Below are 25,360 nucleotides of genomic sequence, written 5' to 3' on the forward strand. Positions count from 1 at the left end.
TAGTCCAGGCTTGTTTAAAAAATTCTGGTTATGGGTGAGGGAAGAAGGGAGGGTGGAATGGGGCATGGAGCATGAAGCATCAATCTTACATGTCAATCATCTCTCCACCACCTATTATTATTAAAAAAAAAATCCAGGTAAGAGTAACACAGTGTGACTTGTGCTTATATTCTCTTTAGTTATTGTCTGTAAGGAGTTCAACCATTTCTATTTCATGTGATGCTTCAGCTAATAAACTCTGGTGGATCTGAACTGACAAAACACAGAATTGAACTGGTTCTCCTTATCTCAGAAAGCTTGGGATTGCATTGCAAAGGAATAGAGCAGGCTCTTCAAAGTGTGCTATGACCTGGGCTCATAGGACCTGATTCCTGGGAGATGTGCTTGAGAGATTTTACTTTCTACTGCTCAGTAATTTTATTTTAAGGGGTTTTCCCTTATTTCAGTTCCCTAATAATGATGGTATTTTGTACCAGCAGCTGATGCTGTTGTAGTATGTATTGTCTAGTCGTGTCAGTCTGTGTTGTGTGTTGTCCCCTCAGTTCCACTCATCTCCCCCCCAAATTTATTCAGATTCATTAATCAAATGCAGTTCTTAGAAATGCCCAAGCAAAACTTTGAGCATGAAGCTTTAGTGACCTGGACTCTTCCAAGAGGAAAATGTATAGGGTAGAAAACGAAGCAGAGGCTCCTAATAAAATAAGGCAACTTGCAGGCTCACACTGATCAGTGGAAGAACAAAAACCAGAATTTGCCAGATGGGATACCTTGTCAGATGGAAAACTCTCTTTGCCATGTGTACTGAACTAATTCATGGCTGTTAGCTGTAGAGCAGAACAGTGGTGGGGTTCCAGGCTTTTACTGTGTAGCTGGTTATCTGTTTGCTGTGGACAGTGAGTGTGCATCGTCATTCCTAGCTTTAAAAAGAGCCAAAGTTTTGAGAGGATGTGCAGAGGACCATATTTTTTAAAATTTAGTGTGATTGATCCAATCTGTACTTCAGTTTTGAAATTTAGGGCATTTAGGTATCTGGGAGGTGTGATTCCCTGCTTACCTCATAATAAATAAACTAGTACTCCTCTTTTGGCTTGTTTAAGTAGGCATATGTGGGCTTTTTTTTTTTTTATTTAAGATCTTGGTTGTCATCCGACTTGGCTTTTATTCTTCCTGAGAGCCTCATTTTCCACGCAGTCAGACTGCAACATCTGGAAGCCATCTCTTCTTTGGCAGGGAAAGATGTGACAGACACAATGAGGTGTAACTTCTACTTCTGTTATCTTACCTTTGCCTTTTTTTAAAAGACATCTAAACCAAAACCATTTTAAAGATGTATGGGAATTTCAAGTGTGTTTTGCAAAGCTCAGGTATACTGTTGGGCAGAATAATTGAAAAGTAATATAGGTATTTAATAAACATTTATTGTACGGGTGATTACTTTTTCAGTATTTTGTAATGCTTTATATGAATTGGCTTTAACCTTAATTTTACTGGACAGTGTAAATTACTAGTATAAAGCCATCATATAATTCAAACCATAACAGTATATTTATATTTAAAAATAATATTTGTCTTACTGCATTAAAGATACTGATGTTAATGTACTTCCATGAGTATTCTTATGACTGAAGCACTGTAGTAAGCTATTTTCCTTCCATAATAGTTGTTCCACATATTTATTTAATAAAAAGAGCAGAGGCCCAAAAAAACACTTCTAACAAGAAGGGGCGACTATTTGATGGTGAAACTGAGGTTGGCAGAGTTACTAGGATTGTAGAGAGGTCTCTGTATTTTGTTCACTTTTCAAGTCTCTTAAGTTTGCTCTGATCTGTACTTTAAGTCTTGGCCTGACTTTTTTTTTGGTTTTTTATGCTTTTAAAAGCTTTATTTCCCCCCAAAAATAAAGCCTGCTTAAGCTTTTGCTTTCACAGCATTTAACTGTGAAAACAAATTTTACTTTCTGTTTACTGTTGTGTGCGTTACCTCTGGGGACCTGTGTGTTCCATGTGCTTGGCTGTTGCCTGGCTGTGTCGGTCACCATCAGTTCTCAGCTGGGCTTTTCTGGAGGCTGGGAGGAAGCAAGTCCTTATGTAGGTGTGTGTGCAGTCTGCTGTAGAATGAAAATGTGGGGAAGGCATGTGAGAACAGAGCAAGGAGAATGCTTTGAGAAGTAGACAGCTAAGACTGGGCAGGTACCTGATGAATTTACAGGTGGAATATGCTGTCTCCCTGCAAAGTCTGGGTCACAGGTGGGAGCTGCCTCTCCCCTTCCTCAGCAGGTAGCCGTGTGTCTGAGTGGGAGCCCAGCAGACTGTCTGGGCCTGGCTGCCTGCTTTGCCTCATCAGAACCATGAGACAGCAGAGTGCTGCTGCGGCCCCTGCCAAGGGGAGGGTGGGAGCAGTAGCTGTGGAAGGACTCTAGTTTGGCATTTTTCTGACTGTATCTGGTCCTATATTGCGGCCAAACTCTGTCCGTGCTGGTGATGCTCTGACACGGGCAAAGCTCATCCTTGCCTTTGTAAAGGGGTAGAGTTCAGCTGCTTGGGATATACTGCATCTAGTGACTTGTGTGGCTCTAGGAGTTCATTCAGTTGGTTGATCCAATGGAGAGAGCTAATCATGAGGGAGAGGAAATGCATTGTTTTCATAATTTGCTTGCTGCTGGGTCATTTGAGTGCTGGAAGGGAGCAGAAGCTTTCGTGTCTGTTTGGAGAGTGGAGAAGGAAGATGACTCCTTTAAGCAGGAGCCCACCAGTATCCAAAAAGCATGTTCTGAGGTGGCTTTCTCCCATTTAATCAGCAGACCTGCAAATACTATAAAAATTGGATAAAGAGCAGGCTAGGGAAGAAAAATGGTAGTGTGATGGCATAGTATCAGCAGCCACTGTAACACTGTGTTTTCATTTTCTTTTAAAGAGAGTGAGCTATGTATGTACAGAAGTGGTGTGGAGGGGGTGTAAGTGCTAGAAGTTCAGAAAAAACTTGTGAAGAAAGAGTGGAAAGATAAGATCTGTATAAATTAGGTCATTTAGGTTCTTTGTTGGAGTGTTAACTGTTCAGTGACTTTGGCACCATGGACTGTTGCTGTGTGTACAGAACATGTCACTGTTGGTAAGCAGGGAAGAATGTAGATTGATGATGTCCAGTTCAGGCCTTCTTGTAAGGGAATTACAAGACTCATTTGTTAAGCAAACAGCACAAAAATAACCGCACATCTAAAGGTATTAATTGCATTATTGTTTAGTTTAGTCTTGATTATGCTATCATAATATGATCAAAACTGCTGATACAGTTACGAGTAAATCATGTTAAAGTACAGTGCTTACGGTACAGAATGGTACTTAAAGTATGTTTTCTGTATTTTGTTCAAATTATGGAATGGCTTTAAAGCTTGTTGGCAGCTGAAAATACTAGGTTGTGTGATATTAGTAGGAATAATGCACTCAGGCCTGTAGGGAATGTCATGCAGTTGCTCAAAATCTCCCTTAAAAATCCACTTAGATGAATGTAAAAGTAATATGAAGCCTACCTGTTTTGGTGAGGAGAAAAAACAACCAACCCCAAAACCCTCAAATACACAGGTGCCCCCCCCCCTGCCCCTCACTACAACCCTTATTTTAGAAAACAAAAGTTTCTCAGAAGGGTGAGGGGCATAATATAGTTGATAACAGCTTTCTCTTCTACAGTTGTTAAGGGAAAATATAGGACATGCTTCTGATGCTTTATTTAAATTTTATCTGACTAGCATTTTAACTGTTGCTGCTGCATAATTGGTTCTGAAGCATCAGCATGTCTCATTCATGGGTAGATAAATAATTCAGGGATGAACTTTAGCCATGCACTCCAGCATCACAGTTTTAGAAGTTCTAATTTTCTGATTTGAAGTCCTTGATTTTACAGGTGATTAACTGCATTACAGGGAAATATCAATAGATCTCTGAACAGCTACCCCACATTTCCAAAATCTTTGTCCTGCCCACATGGCTATTTTAAATTTTGCATCTCTGCCTTCTGGGGAAAATAACTGCTTTACTGCTTTGCCTTGTAAAACTTACAGATATTAGACACCAAGCTACAGTAACAGAAGTTCATGAGTAGGGAACCTACCCCAAACCAAAACCCACCTCCCTGAAACACCCTGCTATGAGCTTGTTAAGTAATGCTGGACTTACTGTATCTGCAGAACTGTATGAAACGCCAGCTTCTGGGACAGGTCTTCTGATTCTTTATAGTCTCTGTGTGTGTACATATATGTGTGTACATATGCATACTTTATTTAAATTAAGGCTTCTTGTTGAATTCTGTTAATGATCAGCCTGTTTGTGTGTGTAATAGGAATTTTGAGAGGACAGGTAGTACTCAGCAGCTGCTGATCACATATGTGTTACTGTGTGAATTGTGACTCTTAACAGCTCTTGTCAGATCTCAACATTTGGCCAGGATATTTGAGATAATCACAACTGTACCTAGATTAGTTATTAGGGGAAAATAACCTTTTAAAAGGATTTCCAGTGAAGACACATTTGAGTTCTTTGTAGTGTTTCATGATAAGCTGTTATTTTTTTCAGTCAAATTATTTTAAATGTAAACTTTTACATTTAGAGTTGGCACCATTTATGTATGATTAGTGTTCTTGGACTATTTGTGGTGTTCCATTGGGGATTTTTTTTAGTTGATTATTGTATCTTGTCACGTAAAATTTTGCTAACAAAACCATAAAGGGATATATTATTTCAGCTATTAGAATGTATTTTCAAATTCTGCTTGCTTTTGAAAACTAAATTCTGAGACTAGTATTACTGCAGCTGTATGCATTTCTGTCTTTGGTAGAGTCATTGAATCAAAGGTATATGTATTTATTTCAGAAAAGACAGGAATCTTCTGGTGATTTCAATCTAAATAAAAATCTAAAGGAAATATGCTACAATATTATCACATCTTTAGCAATCTGTTAGAAACTTTATTGCACAGAAATAACTAGGTCAACCTCTGGATGACCTGTCTTTTGGAGTTTCTTCAGTTAGCTTTAGGCTAGAGCTCCACCTTGTGATCTTTCTGCAGGATACAGTTTCTTTTTATAGTTAATAATTTAATTATGATTTCACAAAGTTGAGTGACTTTGGAAAGTTTTCACGGACTCGGGAGATTTCTGTGTCTGCTTGGGAAATTAGAGTTGGAATTCTGTGAACATGCAAAAAACCTCTGAAGAGCAGCTGTTTTTATGATTCAATTTAGATTAAACTTACTAAAATAATCTGTCTGTTAGAGCACGCTGAGTAGGTAATGTAGACTTTCACTGTTAGGAATGGCATCTGAAAGAATTTCACTTTGAGATGGCACTGTAGTGAACTTGGTATATTTTAAACATTCTCCTAGGATGCTATAGGAACAGTTTTCTTTTCTCATTGGCTTCCCAAGGTGGGTGCTTTGAATGAGTCATCGAGTATGTACACAAAGAAGACATGGCTGTCAGTGGTCTTGAGTTTCCAGAAGGTGTTTACTGAGATCAAGGATAATGGGGAATGACCAATGCCAGTCTTTCCCATAACAAAACAAGAGAACATCAAATAAAACTGGGAAGCAATAAATACCTCTTGGCAATATGGAGTTTGGCTGTGAAATCTCATCGTTGCTGAATATTGAGTTCAAAATGGAATTGGAAACGCTAATGGAAAAACTCTTGATCAGGTGTTATAAAATATAGGGACAGTCTCTCTGGCTGAAAATGTCCTCGAGTTATTTCTGAGTGCTGGGAAGGTATTCAGGGGAAACATCATAGCTAAGAACAAAACCAGTGTGTTCTTCCTTGGGCAGCTTCTGTTGGTCTCTGCCAGAGAGGGCATGCTGGGCTGGACTGGGCTGACCCTGCTGGTTGAGAATCAAAAGTCCATGTTGTGTTCTGCATGGATGTGAATCTCTAAAACTTATGCTTGGCTGGCACAAATGCAGGGTTGGTTTTCTTTTGGGTTTTTTGTCATTGCTGGAGTTTGAGCTTGATGCTGGAGATACCTGACATCCTTACCTCATATTCTTGCAAAGCATCTGTAGCGACTGTTTTCCATAATACCAGTATATAGTTGCACTCACGAGGGCCAGGTTTCTTCTTCCCCCAAGAAAAACAATTCTTGAAACATAATTCTTAGTGGCCTAACACACTTAAGCAGCTAACAAGAACTTGATATTTCTCTGCCATTTTATGAGATCATTTTGACCAAACATTGCTGTTTTCTTTCATGTTTTGCTGTTTGTACTAAGGTGCATGGGTCTTAGAAGAAAGTCAAGTTGTTATAAACAATGACCTGGTAGTTTTGTTGAGTGAGTTGTTTGACATAGAGAATAAATACTTCAATAATTTACTCATCCTCTTTTGTAGTGTGCTGTTTGGGTGGGTTTTTTTAGTATTTCTATGTTTGTAAGAAACTTCATGGAGAATTGTTGGAAAAGTTGATAGTTGATTTGCTTTTCATAAAGGAAGCAAAAATGTGTTAATTCTGTGAATAAACAGTGAACTTGCTTTGTCTCTCAGTACTTCCAAATTTTATGGAATAAGTGATTTTAGTTTTTTTAAATAGGCAATATTGAGGAACCATAAAACCAAAATTTGCATGTAAGCATTCTGATTGCCACTTTTAATAGATGTGAGATGCTGCTTCTCACCATTGAAAAATGTAAGCTAGAAAATGTCAAACAACATGCTGATACACAGGTTGAACTTGAAATGGAGCAGTGTGGTTTTTGAAGTTTGTGTCTTTGTTGTACTGGGGCTCTCTCACAGGCATTACCCAAAAAGGACTAGTGTGGCTTGATCTTCCCCTGTCCAACTCTGAGCAGGTGCTATCCTGGCGACCAAGGCGCTGAAACATGCTGTGGTATTTTTCTGAGTTCAAGTGGTTCACACAAATCAGAGAAAATACTAAAACCACATTAATATATGTATATGTAAAAATTAAGGGAGTTCTACTCTTCCAAGCTCATGGCTGCGCAGTCTTGTTTCCCATGCACTGGCTCCAGATACCTGCTCTTCAACCAGTTTGACTTGATAGTCCAGGGAAAAAAAATCTTGAGGTGTATTTTGCCCATTTTATTGGAGAATTGAATCAAGTGCTACTGAGTGGTAGAGCCTACAAAAATAAATGGTTGGGGAGGGAATGTTTCCCTACCTGTGAATGATTGTTTGCTAAGGACTGTAAGTGGGACCCAGAGAAGATAAACTCATTGGCTGTGTGTTTTTAGAGAAGGGAGGAATGGAGTGACAAAGATTGCTGCCTTTCTGCAGCAGCAGTGTTTCTGAAGCTTTTGATCTTCTCCAGTGTTCTGGATGGAACATGCTTTAATAGTTGCAGACTATGCAGCTGCAGACTATCTTGAGATACACTGATGAATCTAGATCCTCCTCTCTCTTGCCAGTATTGCTTTCCACTCTAGTTCTCTGCTTTCATGTAATTGTGTGAAATGTGAAAAAAGAGAACACAGTAAGTTCAGGGTTTATGGTTTCTCTCAGCTGTCTAAATTCTGGAAGCTACAGTGGCCCCTAGCATTCAGAATAGGCACTTGCAGGAAAAAAAAAATATAAATACAAGTATGGCCTCTTTGCATGCTCAATTGAAATGCAGTCTCTGAAGCGTAGCTACCAGACATCAAGCAACATGTACTTAGCATGCCAAAAATTAAATCTTTCCCTTAAATACATAATTACTCCAGCAAGCTGTAGAGTCAGCAGACTTTGAAGGTTTTTCTCCTTGCTATTGTATCTGTAAAATACCTGAGTGTCACGATTTCTTAATGTAACTGTATAAAAGCTAGCCTGGGGCAGACAATTGACATAGAAAACTTCAGCCTGCATTGTTGCAGGCTGTTGAAGATTTTTTCCCCCATGAAGTATAGAAAAAGTAGATAAATAACAAAATGTAGGAATAGATGACAATATTATAATTAAGTTGAAAAACAAGTATTTCACAATCTTACATTTTCGTGATGAAATGCTGCAGCGTTTCTGATTTTTGTTTTATAATCTACAGATAATAATATCTTCCTTGATATTCCTAAGAGTTCTGTCAAATACTTCAGAAGTTAAGACTGTTGTAAGCCTGGTTTATCAGCTGTGGAAGATGGGGAGTTGTGAAACAGCTGGTTCAGTTATAAGAACTTGTTCAGAAAGCTTATCTTAGTGGAAAACGTCATGAAAGTTTAGAAATCATAGCTACAAAGTTGGTATATGTAGTGTCATGAAACATAAGCATACTGAGCTTTAAATTGAACATAAAGTCTGGTTTTGGTTTGGTTAACCAGCCATATCCTAGTGTTGGTAAGTCTGGGCTCTGTAGTACATGCTGTTCAGTTCAAACTTCAGCCTAATATGCATTGAGAAATAAAAGCTGTCACTCACAAGGTGTTAATAAAAGGCATTCTCACTTGCTCATTCCATTCAGAAAATATTTTGGTCTGGGTCCCGTCCCACCCACCCCCCCCCCCCCCCCCCCCCCCCCCCAGATATTGTGCAGTGGGATTTTGTTGTTTGTGGGGTGGTTCTTTTGTTTTGTTACCTTTTTTGTCACTGTGATGTTTTTAAGATTTGTGGAGGCACTTGGTTGTAAGATCATGGGAGGACTCAAAAATATAAAAACTTTAATCCGGAAAAAAAGCTTGATTGGAAGCAGGGTGGTGTGGTTGAAATTTACTGTGCCCCCAACTTCTTTGTACCCCTTCATATGTGGGAAAATTGTCACTGAATTTATTTATTTTATTACAGAAGTCGTCCACTACAAAGGAAGAAAGAAAAGTAAGCTTGTACTTCAGACGGGTTTTTGAATATCTTTCTAATACAGTGGTGTTCCAGAAGATGATAAAGAAATGATAGCAGCTCCAGAAATACCAACTGATTTTACTCTCCTTCAGTAAGTGTTTTAAGAATTTGCAGTTCAATGTTTATAATGCGTGGGCTTTTTTTTGTGTTAATACATTGGATTAGTTTTCCCTTGGAAACAAGGAAACAAAATGAAGGAATAGGGTTCTAGATTTTTTCCTATTAAAATGTTGATAAAGCATTGTCTGAATTTTCTGGAGTATTCAGCAGTAATTAAAATAAGTATTTTAGAAGTGCTTAATTATTTTAATAGCAATTTCGAAATTTTGCTAATACAAAGCCATTATGACAGACACTTTTAAGTGTGATGTGCTTCTGAGGATTTTCTTTCAAACTGAACTCTCTGAATAAGAAACCAAAATTAATTTTTTTCATTAAAGCATGTCGTTCTAGAGAGGAAGTAGTTGAGCTATTTGACCTTTACTGGGACAGGTCACCTGATAATTAAAACACCTAATGCTAAATTAGCTTTAAATAAAGCCAAATGCTGTATTTAAAGCCAATGTCTTAGTTTCTCTCAGCATGAGTTCCTTGGTGACGTATTTTTTTTTATCATGCCAGTCTTCCTGCAGTTTTTAAGAAAATGGACATTTGAATTTCCAGATGGAAAATGGGGCATGAATTTACATTTTGGAGAGTGAAGTAGTTATTTTAAGTAGACCAAAAGAATCCAGTTCCTTGCATCTTAATTGTCAAAAAAAGTAGCGTGAATACATTTTAACAAACTGTTGAAATTATTAAATTGGTGTAAAACCTAAAAAGATAAAGATGCAGTTTGTTGTCTATAAGGGTAGTTGTGTGAGGATTTTTTTTTTCCTTTTAATGAGAAGTAACGATGAATTGAGATGGGTTTGATACAAAATAACACTTCTATAGCTTATTACAGTTGGGTTTTACTCTATCGTTTATCACAGTGAAATATTTAGAATTTGTGTCCTGTTATTCCATGTGGAATAATAACACCTAGGAAGCTTTTGAGAATAAATATTTCTCACCTTTTTCTCTTTACCCCTATAAGGCTGGAGACTTGTTCAGTCTGTATCAGAGTACATAGTCAACAGAACCAGAAATAACAGAATACATGTTAAAAGGCAGAAAGGTTCTTCCAGGCACTTGCAGTAGTGAGAGCCCTTAAGTTTCAGGATTGTTTTAGAATGTTATAAATAAGTACATTAGAATGGATCTCCACCATGCCCCTAGTCATCTTTTCCGTTCAGCTGTTATATTGAGTTAGGAAGTGTGCATCAGAAATTTGTGATAGCAGCTAGATTTCATCATACTTAATGCATGCATTAAATGATGCTACTAGATCTTGTTTTAAGTTGGATAATACAGGAAAAGTGAAAGTGTATTAAGCTAAACATTCTCTATTAATTCAGGTGATTTCATGCACCATCCAGCCCCCATCAATGTTGGTAGTAAAGGATTTGTATATTGATGCAGCTTATTTTAATGATGTGGGAAATTAAACAAATGAGAGAGTTTTTGTATATTGTTTAAGGTCAGGTGAGAAACCTCATCCAAACTTTATTCTGTACCTTTCAACCTAAGTGTGTACCTCTTTACTTAATTTCTACTAGTCTGAAGAGATCTGCAGAGACGCTTTGTTATGAGGGGAGGTAGTGACTCCTTATTCTGCTCTGGATTTTTCCCCTCTCTTTTTTCTTCTAAGTTTTTTTGGCAGATGCTTACAGTGCTCTTTGCTTTTGGCTTGGGACAAACCAAGGTTCCCAACCTGCTGCTATTTTCTACTCACCACATTCTTTAACCTTACTACGTGCTTTCTACACAGGTAAATTGGTGGAGGCAGGATAGGCTGTGACTGTGAGGATAAACTTCGATCTGTTCCTAGACTGTAGATTTCAACAAGAAAAAAAACAGTTTCACTATTAGAGTTGACTTACTGGACTGAACATAACTTGACTTTATGTAGTGGAGTTTAGAATGTTTGTAATGAAATGTGGAAATGGTTTGTCTTTATCTTTGTAGGGAGTCTGAAACACACTTCTCTTCTGATACAGACTTTGAGGATATTGAAGGAAAAAACCAAAAACAAGGCAAAGGAAAGGTACGTTCTGTTTATAGGGATACTGAAACACTTATGCTGTTACAGAGGGAAGAGTTCAGCACTTGCTTTGAAGCTGAACGAGCTAGGAGTAATTTCTGAAAATGTCAGTGTGCTGTGAAGGAACTTCATATTTCTGTTGAAATGCTTCATCCTGAGTATTTGCCTATGAAGACAAATATATAGGAGGTATATATACATATATATAATATAAATGAGGTAGAGGAGAAAAAGATTAGCTTTGGTTTGATTATTCTCTTTGCATGTGTCCCATCCTATGCATATGTTTGCTAATACAGTCTCATTTGGTTAGTATCATCAATTCTAGAACCAATAATTCCATTAAAAGGCATTTCCCTGAGTGGGTAGACCTAAAGTGGGATTATAACCCTTCTCTCCCCTCAGCAGTGTCTTCCCCACTGCGATGGCTCTTGCCCTCTCCCTGGCTTGGTACCCACCACGTGTGGCTCCTCTGTTGCTGTGGCACAGGCAGCCTCCTGCAGACCATCTGACCCGGGAATTGCCATGGGTGTCTTAGATAAAGTCTGTATCAGCTGTTTTACAGTTTAAACATGGGAAAAATCGTCATGTTGTACGTTGTCACTAAGTGTGGCTTTAGTTGTTAGACGATTTTAAGTGGGGGGAAGGAAGTATTGGAACCTGTAGAATTCCCATTAGTCTTGTATCAGTCAGGATCAGCTATTAATCTCAACTTTGGATTTTAAATCTGCTTCCTGAAAATAAAAAGCCTTGTGTGTATATATATATAGCTGTCGTGATATGAGTAAGTTGGTTTGGTTTTTTTTAATTACTACATAATATCCAATTGAAAATTCTTTGTGTGTGTGTATGATTGCAGACCTGTAAAAAAGGAAAAAAAGGAACAGCAGAAAAGGGGAAAAGTGGAAACGGTGGAGGGAAACCGGGTGGTCCGAATCGGATGAATGGACATCACCAACAGAATGGTGTGGAAAACATGATGCTGTTTGAGGTAGTTAAAATGGGCAAGAGTGCTATGCAGGTAAGACTTCGGATATCTCTGTGACTTGGATGAGTGTATCGTTTAAATAGAACAATGTTTTCCTGTGCATATGTTTTAATAAAGTGAAGCCCAAAGTAATTTTCTGCTTAAACCAGATTAGGTTTAAATTTTTTTTAAAAAAGAAAAGCAGTTTTTGTATTGTTAAGGTTTGAATTTCAGCAAACTTATCTTTTCACTTCTAAATGTCAGGTATGAGTGATCACACATATAAATGAAGAAGTTGAAATTATAATTCAAGGTGAATTTTCAGTATCCTGAATGAAGAAAGTTTATTTTAGATTAAGTAATTTTTATCATCTTTTTGTGTGTGGCTGTAACGTAATCCGAGTATGATTTATTCCTGTAACTATCATAGGATTAAGAAATCTGTGGCTTGTACATGCTTCCAGAGTTTAGATTATCTGGAAAGAAATAGTTGCTTCTCCTATGTCACCCAAAGTAAAATAACTAGCTACAACTTAAGGGCTAATCTTTTAAAATTTCCCCTGAGTTAACTTGGCTAATATATATTGCAAGACTCAGATTGGTTGGAATTTGGGTCAGGAAATTTTAACTTGCTTGACGTCTTTGCACTAGGCACTGTCCCCACTGCATTTACTAATAGGACTGAATATTAAAAAAATGAGCTTTTTACTTTTTTTTTTTAATTCAGTTAAATCAGTAAAGTGTTTCTGTGACTGTGTGAGTCTTCCAGTGGAGAGAGGGTTAAAGTGTAAGCCTGTCAGCCATGAAGCCTTCCTGCTGACTCACTCATGTGACTTCTCAGCAGCCTTGAAGAAAGACTATCTTTGGGATTGGAAATCTAGAGTTTACAGCTTCATACGTGCGCAGGAAGCTGGGGCTGTATGCAGTCCTCTCAAGATTTGCAAGCTCCTGCATTAGAGCAGAGGGCCTTGAAGCCTGAATTCATTGGCAGAAATGTAGCTCAGATTTCTTAAACAATTTTGCTGTATTTGCACAAAGAAATTCTGATACTTCTGGTATCAGGTGGAAAAACTTGGCACTTGTCTAACTGCTGCTCAATGTGCTGCCTTTTCAGCCAGTTATCAATGACTGTATCTTCATGACGTTTTAACTGTTTAAAGTTATGTACAGTCTTCTATACAGTCAAATCTTTTTATTTCCAAGACCAAAATGGACCTTTGCAAGGCCTAATTACTCTGAATTGGGGAATTAATACCTGGGTGATAGAGAGTTGACTCTTAGTCAGTATTTTTTGTCTAAATTAAGGAAAAAAATTCTCAAAATATTTCTAAATCCACTTCAGCACTCAGTGTAAAAAGTTTTCTCTGTGGCCCTCAGTGCTTACTTACTTGAAAAGATTCCAATGATAATTTAAATTTTATTTTAAATTTTGTTCCATACATTCTTCTGGGCAGTGCCTCTTCCCCAGCAAAAGCAGTTGGCTCACCCACAGAGATAAAATGTTTTGCACGAGGATCTTAAAAAAATTCTGAAAACAAGGCTTCCTCATTGAAATATTTGGTCCATTCCTACTATTTTCCTGTTCTCATACAACAACCTTCGTTATAAGCCTAAATTAAGATTTTTTTTTTTTTTTTTTTCACCAAGATTATTTCCCCCTCCCTACAAGTTATTTGAATCAATTCTAGTTTGTAGGTTTTGCTCCTGGGACGACTACAACAGTTTCCCTTTGAGGTTTTCATTCTCTTTGTCTTGCTGACAGAAGCTGTGCATTACACTATAAACTAGTTTAGGGAAGGGTGTTTAGCTGTGTCTCTGTTCAGGGTTTTTTTCTGCATGGTGTTACTGCCTGTGAGAGAGAGAACACTGAGAATACAGATGGGTGTGCATTAGGCATGATGCTGAGGCCAATTGTCTTTTGGAAGTTTTGAACTATGAATGACTGTAGGTTTCAGGATGGGGTATCAACATACTTAACCTCAAAGCTGTGAGCTTGGTGCTGAAGCAAGTCTCTTGTGCCTGTGTTAAGGTATGATGTACCTTTTTGACTTCTGCAGTAGACAATTTGTACTATACACATGAATGGTTTAACCAGTTGCATGTAAATTCTTTTCAAAACCATTGTCACAGCTCTTCTATTAATTTGCTTCCCTTTAGGTTTTTTTCAGTAAAATGCACTTGTTCCTATTTGGCTTCATTAATACTGACTAATTAATGTCTGTGCAGTGTAGGACAATGTTGTGGAGCAGAGGTCATCAAAGGGGCAATATTTTTGAAAAGTATAGGGAGCTGTAGCTGTTGGAAGGGGACTTATAAATAGTATGCTTAGAAAAGCCACTAATTGTGGAGAGGAAGAGAGAAGAAAACGTCCTTCTGTAAAATCAAATATTTTTGCATTCTTCCTCAGAGAAAAAGTACTGGGGGACTATTTTGTATTCCTGTGCTTTATGTTTAGGTGTCAATTTTGTACTTGTGTTTATATAATAGAGAGTTAGTAAAAGCTGGTAGGGCAGTAATGGATTATTCAAACATTTTGTTCTGTATTAAACCCCCCAGAACTCAAGTTATTTATGGAAGGAAACAAGAATCACTGGAAAGCACTTAAATAACACCGTCTTCAATTTATGAAAACTAAAAAGTGCCTTTATATCTGTTTCTTTTCAGTCTGTAGTGGATGACTGGATAGAGTCATACAAACATGACCGAGATATAGCACTTCTTGATCTCATTAACTTCTTTATTCAGTGTTCAGGCTGTAAAGGTAAGATACTGCAATGTTTACTCATCCATCTAAGTAATATTATAACATGAGTCTCATTCTTTGCTTTTATGTGGCATATGCTGTAGGATTGCTCCTTCCCTGTGGGTAGCCTACATTATTAGGTTCTTGTAGTGAAGGCGAGAGTGGGAAGTCTAGAAATACTATGCTATGTTTAAAAAAAGTATAGACTAAGCCTCTGTACAGTATCATTGCATTTCCAGATCTTGTTTTCTTTATTGCCTGTTTTTCTTTTCTACCTTCTCCATTCTCCTCCCCCCACCATCATTTGAAAAAGAAGGTAACTTGCCCTGCAGCGTGGCTGCTCTTGATAGAGTGGAATCGGATGTAATTTGTTCTGCTCAAGCATTTCTCTGTCCCGATAAACTTTTAATGTGCATAAATCTCCAGGCAGCTAACAGCATTCCTCAGAGGTTATCCATGCTTTCAAGAGCAGTGACCTTTTGATTATTGTTAGCAGATAAAACTACAGAATATTTGAATGCTTTCCCAGATGATCCCTGTCATGAATTTTGTGGCATGGTTGCAGTAAACTTTAGTAGATCCATTTGTTTTTTATATCACCCTTTACACTCTTAACAGTCTGAGGCTAAGACAAATAGAAATTGCATGAAATCACTGTGTTTATTACAGTGCAAAAGATAATAAGCAGCAGTAGAACTGTTAAATATTGCCTTATACCATTTAGAATCCTGAGTCCCGAAAGGTCACTTCAGATTAGTGCAGTCTCTTGGCTGATGACGATGTTTGGCACAACTATCCTTGGCTTCTGATTACAAGTGAATGAGTAAATTCTGGATGTGTGTATACACACACACACACCCTTTTTAAAAAACAAATGCTAATAAAAAATACAGAGAAGAAAGTATTAGTGGCAAGCACTTGGTATACATGAATGCTAAAATAAAAAATGTGTAATTTTTTAAATACATCTATAATTGGTAGGTCAGCTGAAAAATGGTAATTTTTACATTGTAGCATGAGCCATGTTATCTGTCATCTACCACTTTCATAATAATAGGGCTAATAATATAACATCTAAATTGTAGGAGTTGTTACAGCAGAGATGTTCCGACATATGCAGAATTCTGAAATAATCCGAAAAATGACTGAAGAATTTGATGAGGTAATTTAAAATACTGGAAATATATTGCTATTGTTTATTTTACCTGCTCTAATCTTGCTGTATCACGTTGCTACACCTTGCTTTCAAGGGTGAGGTCAGCTGTAACAGTGATAGTACCTCAATGAATGAAAATCTGAACTTGCTTATTTCCCTGAACTTGTAAGACTGGGAAGTAAAGCTCTGCCTGTTCATAGGGCTTTTTTACTAATGGTTTAAGAAATCAATATTCACTTCCATTTTTTGAATAGTGGGAACTCCTCCTACTATGGGGCTGTGTGGGATGGCTCTCTGTTCCTGCTGCATATGTAAGGCCTTTAGGTTGTAACTTTAGACCTGAAGTAACTTTAAGTAACTTCAGAATGATTGGTAAATTTATTTTTATGACTTTGTTAATCTGTGAATCGTGCATGCTTATTTTTGCTTATTCTCTAGTTGAAGACTAATGCTTTGTGTTTCATGGGACTTACAACTTTTTCTCCTTTAAATTGCAATTTGCTTTCTGTATACTGAGTGTTGGGGTAAAGGAGATAAGTTGGGGTTTTGAGTGGGGTGTGTTTTGGGGTTTGGCGGTTTTTTTGGTTGTTTTGGGTTTTGTGCTTTGTAGTTGGGTTTTTTGAGTGATATTCCACTTCAGTGTTGATGTTCCAAAGAATGTGAAAGTAGCTTAACCTCCTCCGGACATTTGTCTAATATGGAAATAATACAAACCCCCATTAAAAATCCAAAGAAAATTGGTAACTTTGACCAAGGCAAAAATGTAATATGATTTTGTTTAAAAGGATCTTAGAACTATGTCAATTCATAAGTAATTTTATTTACAACAAGGCAATGTTGTATGAGATTAATAAAGCTTTAGCTGCGTCTGTTCAGGGTGAGGTTTTGTTATCACTGTTATGCTCAATCTTTCTCCTAAAAGTGTTCTAATCAATAACTCTTAGATTTCTAATTTCTTTTTCATGGATGCTGTCTTCATTTTTGACCTATAATGTTGTGTAGCTTCTTAAAGAAGCTGATCATAGAAGTGCTAATGCAGGCCATTGTAATTTTCTTTAAAAGGCTCCTGAACCAGGAGAAGGCCACACATCTGTTATATTCAAGGTGTTACAGGAGGTCATTTTGTGACTTTGGAATTTTTCAGTCTGATGTGGAGGCATCTCCCTGTAACCTTTTTTACTGAACTGAGTGTTCACAAATATGTCAACTAACTGTTCATGTGATGGTTCTTTTGTTCTAGTACAACCTGAAGCAAATTTGTGAAGGGTATGATTTTATTATTTCTTTAATGAAGTAGGACAGGAAGAAGAACTTAAGTGTTACTATGGTATGTCTGGGATATGAGCAGGTTTTATGATAGGACATATATGTTATCTCTGTATATAGCAAGCCTGAGCTGCAAAGTAGATGTGTATTTGTGGAATCACATTCATCTGATCTCTTGTTTCTCTGGCGTTGGAGATTTTGGCTGTAAAACTGTATACATCTCTTTTAAAAGGTATTTTATTGTGTAAAGGTTAAAGACATTTGAAAGTGTGACCTATTTCCCTTTTTTGTTTATTTTTTTTTTAAATAGGATAGTGGAGATTATCCGCTAACTATGGCTGGTCCCCAGTGGAAGAAGTTCAAATCCAGTTTTTGTGAGTTCATTGGAGTACTCGTCCGACAATGTCAATATAGCATCATATATGATGAATATATGATGGATACTGTCATTTCACTGCTTACGGGGCTGTCAGACTCACAAGTCAGAGCGTTTCGGCACACTAGCACACTGGCAGGTCAGTGAGTTATATTTATCTGTGTATTGCTTCCATTTTATGTTGTGTGTGTTGCACAGAAAGAGTTGTTCTGGTTAAACTGTGTGAGATTTGACATTCAAGTTGTGTTTCACTCTGTGATTTTCATCTAACGCAGCTTGGTTTGGTGTAGTTGTCTTATCTTGCCTTTATTGGGTTTTTTTCATTACTGAAAAACTCAGCATTATTTTAAGGTGTTCTTAACCAGCAGTGTTAAGGACTTAATTTTTGTTAGCTGCCAGTCTAGTAGAAAAAGTAAGCAGAGGGAAACTTCTTAGTTGAATTTACAGGTTTGTCTTTGGTCATAATAAGGGTGTAGGTTAAAAAGATAACCTCAGATGCAGTTCAAACTGATTATACTCTGCATTAAGTCAACAGGAGTTGTATTTTAGATTGGGTGCAATTATTACTACAAACTTAAGTTGTGCTGGATACTGAGGCCGTTGTAAGTGATGGTAGTATTTTTATTCATTACATTAGAAATAACTTAAAAGAATGCTTCATCAGTGATAACAGTCACTAGATTCCTGTAAGGTTTTAAGTAGTTGTCCTTTTTACGTGACTTTTTCCAAATCTGTTAATTCCCAAGGACATTAATATAAGTATGGTGTTTTTAAATGTGTCCTCATGGACAAAGGATAAGCTTCTTGGATAAGGAAGTCCTACACCTGCATTGGTTAGTGAAGAGTCTCAGATGCTATTGCATAGCAGTCCTCATTTTAATAAAAAAAGCTTATTGTAGCAATTTCAGTCTAAACAAGGTGCATTTAGATTGTACATTGAGTTGAGTTTTTGCCACTCTGAAATGGGCTGATTTACAGCTAGCTTCAGTCTTGACTATCAGGTCAGGTCTATTTCATTGATCATATCTCTTGAATATACATTAGTATGCTTTGTGTTGGCTGCCACTGGAGACTTCCACTAGCCAATACATTTGTTATGGAGCAAGGAACAAACCCTTATATTGCAATCATGGACTGCCTTGGGTTGGAATGGACCTCAAAGCCCATCTAGTCTGACACCTTCCGCTAGCCCAGGTTGCCCAAACCCTATCCGACCTGGCCTTGAACACTGCCAGCTTCTCTGAGCAACCTGTGCCAGGGCCTCTGCACCCTTACAGGGAAGAATTTCCTCCTGACTCCTAACTCTTCCCTCTTTTAGTTTAAATTGATTACCCTTCTCCTATCGCTGCAGTCCCTCTCCAGCTTTTATGTAGCCCCCTTTAGCTTCTTGAAGAATATACTGGTTGCACTGTAGTGTCAATTTGACTGTTGTACCATTTAACCAATACAAACTTTAGTCTTAGAAACCCCAAGTTTTTACTGCTACTTTGAATTGTGCATGAATTAAAGTGGCAGAAGTTGCCCAGTTGCAAGTTAATTTGTCATGCAAAAAAAGTTTAATTAGTAGTCTGTTTGCATTTGTTCACATAGGTAGCCCATTCTGTTGGTTTTATGTAATTACTTGTGCATTTCATGTGAGATTGCAGTTTATTTTCTTGAAGATTGTGTTTTATATGGAATAGACAGCCAACAAAAGCCTTGTATCCATATTTGCTGTTACTTGCAGTAATTTTGGCTTCTATGATTAGCTCAGACTTGTTCTTTTCATCTTGATATCCTTGGAGATCACAGTGTGTGACAATATTTTGATGTATCTGCATGTCTTTATGCCTTACTCATCAACCTTATTAAGCGTGTTTCACTAGCATAATGCTCTGTGTACGCTCTGCCAATGCAAGCCCTTTCGTGCCTTGTTCCAGCAGTTCATAAGAAATGGAAGTTTACTGTTGACCACCTCCTGGCTTGTAGAATGGTTATATTTGTCTGCATTTTGGTCTGCATTTGGTTTTATATTTTGGTCAGTCCTCTGGCTTCTAGTTGGCTGATGTCCTTTCTCTGCTTTGGCAAATAAAGGAATAATTAAAGAAAACTGCCTTTCGTCAAAATGAGGGGGAAAAGACTGGTGCAGTAATGGTGGTGCTGATGCTCTAAGGTACTTCATTTTGAAGAAAAAAAGACTTGAATGGTTGAGGTTGAATGATTTGGTAATACCAGTGTACTGACCAAGTCTAATAATGGAACCCTTTTAATATTTCTTGGGCTAGATTTGTAGGTCTTCTATTCCACCTTTTTTTTATTAGAGAAGGATATCCTGTATCTCAGTTCAAGAACAATGCTTATAGTATTAAAAAATTGACAGAAAGATAAGAACAAAATGCCAGTGTTTTTTCTGTTGTGATAAGCAATGATAAGCTTAGAAAAACACTGCTAAAGCTTGTGTATAAAGAAGCCTACCATGAGTGCATCTTCATAAATGCAAGGAGGAGGCTGACAGGAGGAAGTGTCAGGTTTTTGTTTATATTTTCTTAGACCAGGTAATCTTTTTCAATAACCCATATTCTTTTCATTTCCTTGTAGCCATGAAGCTGATGACTGCTTTAGTGAATGTGGCATTAAATCTTAGTATTAACATGGACAATACACAACGACAGTATGAAGCAGAACGGAATAAAATAATTGGGAAACGAGCTAATGATCGGCTGGAACTCTTACTACAGAAAAGGAAGGAGGTTGGTGTGACTCTTGGTTACTGGTGTCTGTAGGATGTGTGTTGAGAAAGCATAGGCTGGTTTGGGTTGGAAGGGACCTCAAAGCCCATCCAGTCCCACTCCCCTGTCATGGGCAGGGACACTAGCCCAGGTTGCCCAAAGCCCCATCCAACCTGGCCTTGAACAGTGCCAGGGATCCAGGGGCCTCACCACCCTCACAGGGAAGGATTTCTTCCTCGTATCTAATCTAAATCTCCTCTCCTTCAGCTTAAAGCCATCACTCCTCTGCCCTTGTGACCAGTCCCCTCTCCAGCTTTCTGGCAGCCCATTTGAGTACTGGAAGGCCACTGCAAGGGAGATGATCAATAATAAATTTGTTCTGCAATTTTATTTATTTTTAAAGTTAGTCATTAGTCCCTGTGTTTCATTATTGCAGTTGTTCATGTTTAATGTTTGAAAAACTTAATTACTTTGAAAGGTGCTTCTTACTGTCTGCTTTTTATTAAAAGAGATAAATGTAGACTTGTTTAAAAAAATAAATAAAATTCAGATAATACCTACTTAGTAAAGTTAGCAGGAGAGACAGCAGTCAGTAATAGATTTTGTTGTCGTTGCCGTTCTTGACTGGTTTGCTAAGCTGACCTCAAGTATGTAATAGGAGTTACGTGGACTGCTTTTGGCCTCTAGAAAATAACCCCACAATTTTGCAGCACAATATTGCCTTTGTGATGTTAGTACCAATCTCAGCAAGAAGTGTGTTTAAAGGCTTTAGATAAGTGGGGTTTTTTAGTTTGGTTTCTTGTTGGGTGGGTTTTCCCTATGGAAAACACTATCGACATGGAAGCTATAGTCTACTTCTGTTTTCTTTTTTGTGTAAAAGGGACTTCCTTGTTCATTGCAGACTATGCTGTCTTGTTGAAAGCCCTAATTCATTTGTTTACATTTTTGCTTTGGGGAGAACTAGTGTTTTTGGGTTTTCTGTAGTGTTTTGTTTGGGGTTTTTTGCTTTGTTTTAGACATTAGAAATAAGCTTATCAATAAGCTTCTAGTCATCTCATAAAGGTTTTGCAGTTGGAGACTGATCACTTAAATGCATTAATTGTAGCTGTGCTAGATGTGCCTGCAGAACTAGTCCCATTAGAAGTAACACCTAGATACACAGAAAAGCCAGCAATGTGAGCCTCAAGACTATTCCCAATCACAATTGCTCATGTGTATATTGGCTTTTAGGATTTCTTACCAGCTCTTCCCCGATGTTCTGGTTTTTCTTGTACTAAATGAAAGTAAGCTTGAAAGTCATGTTCAGTTGTTTGTTTGATTTCAGGTTTTTGGGTCATTTATGACTCAGACTTAATCCAGTTCTAAAATTCACCTAATGGATTCTTTTATTTCTTTAAAACAACTTCAAAATATTAAAAGTAATCTTTTCCTACTTCAGAGTGAGCCTGCTGTGGGCAAGTGTTCAGTTTAGGCCCAGAACATGTTAAAAATTTTGCTTTACCCCCTCATCTGAGTATAACTGTTGGTTTTTTAGGGGGCACTTTTGGGTGGTTTGGGGCAGTGGGGATTTTTTAGGTTGTTTTGTGTGTGTGGTGTGTTTGGGTGTGGTTTTGTTTGTCTGTTTTAAATCTGATCCACCAAAATACCAACTTCCTAAGTCCTTGACTATTCTCATGAACATTCTCTGAATTTGTCCTACCTTTATTATTCAGGCTGCAGAAAGAATATGCTTGTCTTCTGACAATGTTCAGTTACTTTCAAATTTCTAAACTGAATTTCTTGTATTTACAAAGCAAATATAATTTTCTATGTTCTAGAGACTGCGTGTATAACTTCTCATCACATTTGCATTTCTTGCACTGTTTTACTCTGAGGATTTGTCTCCTCTTATTTTTCAGCTCTGTATTCTTATATTAATTCTTTCTGCAATACTTTCCTCTGTTTCTGCATCTTCTTAATTAATATATTCAAAATGATATGTGCCCCTTATGTAGCCAAATTCTTCTTTGGTATCTTGTCTGTGTAGATTACAAATTCTTTACTGTACAGAAAAGTCTCCCTGTAATGCAGTTCATGTGATTTTGGTATTGTTTTAATAATATGTCCTTAAAACCGTGCTGTGTATTAAAAAATAGGCTGAATGTCAGCCTTAAAAAGTTACTAGAAGTGAAGTTTTCTTATAAGTAACTTCAGGAGCTTGCAGAAAACTAAGATGTATTGGTATATTTGAAGGTCAGTTTTAAAGTGTTCAGAATTACTAAAATTTGGATGCTGTGGTGGATACAGTTCCTTGAGTAATAGCGTATTGTGCTGTGCATATTTTGTGAACATTTGAGGAAAGGGTTTAATGGTCATGTTTTCTGCTCACTCTTTATGTACTCTGTTCATTTTCAGCTTCAGGAAAATCAGGATGAAATAGAAAACATGATGAATGCAATATTTAAAGGTGTTTTTGTGCATAGATACCGGTAAGTTTCTCTCAGTAAGTAATTTGTAGGTCCATTAATTTGTTTTGAAAGCTGGTGACAACTTATTTCTAACTACTCATATTTTTGATCTCATTGTCCCACTTTTCTCCACAGAGATGCAATTGCTGAAATAAGAGCTATCTGTATTGAAGAGATTGGAATATGGATGAAGATGTACAGTGACGCCTTTCTCAATGACAGCTACTTAAAATATGTGGGGTGGACTATGCATGATAAGGTAAGGTGCATAGAGGAAAAGGGGCAGAATCATGAAGTGTGACTCCATGGTTTTGGTTGTTGATCCTGCCAGGCTAGGTTCTGATCTCTTAGCTGTTTTATCCATCACTGCTCTTAACTACTCTGAAGCACTGGCATTTCAACATACGTGTGTGTGTGTAGTCTCTATATGACAGTCTTTTGAATTGGTTTTTAGAGTGTGTGTTTATGTGTACATTTAAAGACATGCAGTTTTATATTTATTTATTGCTGATGAAGACTGCTACTTTATAATAATTAAAATTGTGTTTCACATGGAATGCTCCATCATAGAGCCTAAGGTTTCTGTTTTGCCAAGTTAAACTTTGTGGCTTTCTCAGCGAGCTCTAAAAACCCCGGGAAAAGCCCTCCTTCTGTGCTGATGAGTGCCTCAAGCTGTTACTTACCAGCTAGAGGTTATTCTCTGCTTGGAGTGGTCAACAGATACAGTGTATAAATGCTACTTGATTCATTGTGGAGTCAGCACATGGTCTCAGCTTTGGTATTGGAGACTTCAAGCTGCTGAATTTGAAATTAAATAAATGAGGGGTGCTCACTCCCGCCATGCAGGAAAAACAATAACCTGTAGCAGTGGGAATATAAGCAACTGTGTTCAAGCAGTAATCCTAGACTTCTGCTAAGTATTTTGTGTCTGTACCTGATGGCATGTTGTCTGCTAAAGGCAGTTTAGTACTTCAGGAGGAATGTTTCTCTCTGTCTCTACTTGGTGTTCCTTAATGATACAGATATTGCTAGCTTTTGTGTAAATTACAAGAAACACATTCAATTCTACTTAGAAATACCTTCAGCATTTAAAGTACATCTTTAAACAATGAAACAAGTGTATTTTGACTTAGAGATGCTAACTGCAGATAGATACTGGTTTGGTTCCCCCTCACCCCCCTTTGGTAAGCATATACTCTTATGTTGTTAACATGATTATTGATACTATATCTGGACAACATTTACTCTTTGTCACTTGAATTAATTCATATTGCTAAAGAAACTTGTCTTGTATGATTTGAATATAACATCTGTATCCTATGCTTGACTTTTAATCTAATTCTTAATTTTATTTTAGCAAGGGGAAGTGAGGCTCAAATGCCTAACTGCTTTGCAAGGGCTTTACTATAATAAAGAGCTTAATTCCAAATTGGAACTCTTCACCAGTCGGTTCAAGGTTAGTGTAACTTCATATATTCAAGTACACTTGGATTTTTTTTGAAGTTGTATTACACTCCTCTCACCTTTGAAAATACTTTCTTTTGTCTTCTTAGGACAGAATTGTATCTATGACTCTGGACAAAGAATACGATGTTGCAGTCCAAGCAATAAAATTACTCACTCTTGTTTTACAGTAAGTACATGTTTATCTCCTTAATGACCTACAAGAAATACTAGAACTTCAAAAAGTATTTCTCTTACCTGTGGGCAAGAGCAGCAGTTTGACAGAATTCACATAATCCAAAGTCTAGAGAAATGTCCACACATCTTGCGCTCGTTGGAATTTCAAAAACAATGTGGCTAGAAAGAACTCCTATCGATCTGCCCACAGTTAAAAAGTATGTGTAGTCTTAGAAGCATAGAATTCAGCTCCCACAATTTGAAACTATCATGGAATACTTGAACTGCTTTTGAGCATAACCTTCTACCAAACACTCAGACTTTATCAGTAATTTTTTGTTTAGAAAGACTTTGGAACAAGCCAACCCGCTTTCAATTTAGCGTGACAAATATAAGGAAGAGGGTTAGATTCTACTTGATTTCCATCTCTCTCATTAGGAGGGACTAATACTCTCTTGACTCAGTTGGGGTTTCATTGGGGTTTTTTTCTTTACTTCTTCCCACCCCCCAGGAGTAGTGAAGAAGTTCTGACTGCAGAAGACTGTGAAAACGTCTACCATCTGGTTTATTCAGCGCATCGGCCAGTAGCAGTTGCCGCAGGGGAATTTCTTTATAAAAAGTAAGATAGAGAAATTATAGTTAACTTCTTGTCCTGTAGACTTGAGTTTGTGCTCTAGTACTGTGATTCTTGTTAGGCTTTGTTAAGAAAGGGGAAAACTGAATAGTGAAGTGGCCTTAAGTAGTAACTCACAGAAAGAGTAACACTGGTATACCATCTGAACTGTTGTAGTTTTCCTGAATGGGAAATAGTGATGTAAAGCTGGGGTTTAAAACCTTATACCTACAGGGCTGTAATAAAAGCATTCCTGTCTTCTCCTTTCTAATCCTTCCTGTATTCTGTGAAACATCTTAAAATGCTCACATAGCTTGGTACCTAAAGCTTGTCCTTGCATCGTAAGGTGTAGTTTCCCCACTTGTGGTGTCATCATGATGTTGTCCCCTCCACCCCCGCACACTGCATTGGCTCATATGACAGCTTTCCAAAAACTTTCGTTTAAAAAAAAATAATTCAACACACATTGGATGTAAAGGGAAACAAAATAGTTTCCATCTAATACCTTTCAGACCTTGCTGTACTTCTTTGCTGCTTTA

General features: G+C 37.4%; 1 protein-coding gene across 1 annotated transcript in view; it reads left to right on the forward strand.

Moving 5' to 3' along the window:
- STAG2 (STAG2 cohesin complex component) overlaps window positions 1-25,360 on the forward strand; it is a 78,887-nt gene that overhangs the window by 29,981 nt on the left and 23,546 nt on the right. Inside the window, exons 2-13 of the mRNA XM_084269137.1 lie at window positions 8,747-8,891; window positions 10,850-10,928; window positions 11,785-11,946; window positions 14,557-14,653; window positions 15,721-15,797; window positions 17,368-17,572; window positions 20,011-20,162; window positions 22,536-22,609; window positions 22,724-22,847; window positions 23,946-24,044; window positions 24,142-24,221; window positions 24,720-24,827. Of these exons, the coding sequence (XP_084125263.1) occupies window positions 8,848-8,891; window positions 10,850-10,928; window positions 11,785-11,946; window positions 14,557-14,653; window positions 15,721-15,797; window positions 17,368-17,572; window positions 20,011-20,162; window positions 22,536-22,609; window positions 22,724-22,847; window positions 23,946-24,044; window positions 24,142-24,221; window positions 24,720-24,827 (1,301 nt within the window). The 5' untranslated portion in view covers window positions 8,747-8,847. The remainder of the gene's footprint in view (window positions 1-8,746; window positions 8,892-10,849; window positions 10,929-11,784; window positions 11,947-14,556; window positions 14,654-15,720; window positions 15,798-17,367; window positions 17,573-20,010; window positions 20,163-22,535; window positions 22,610-22,723; window positions 22,848-23,945; window positions 24,045-24,141; window positions 24,222-24,719; window positions 24,828-25,360) is intronic.

This window comes from Gallinula chloropus (assembly GCF_964237585.1).
Source record: "Gallinula chloropus genome assembly, chromosome: 11".
NCBI lineage: Eukaryota > Metazoa > Chordata > Aves > Gruiformes > Rallidae > Gallinula > Gallinula chloropus.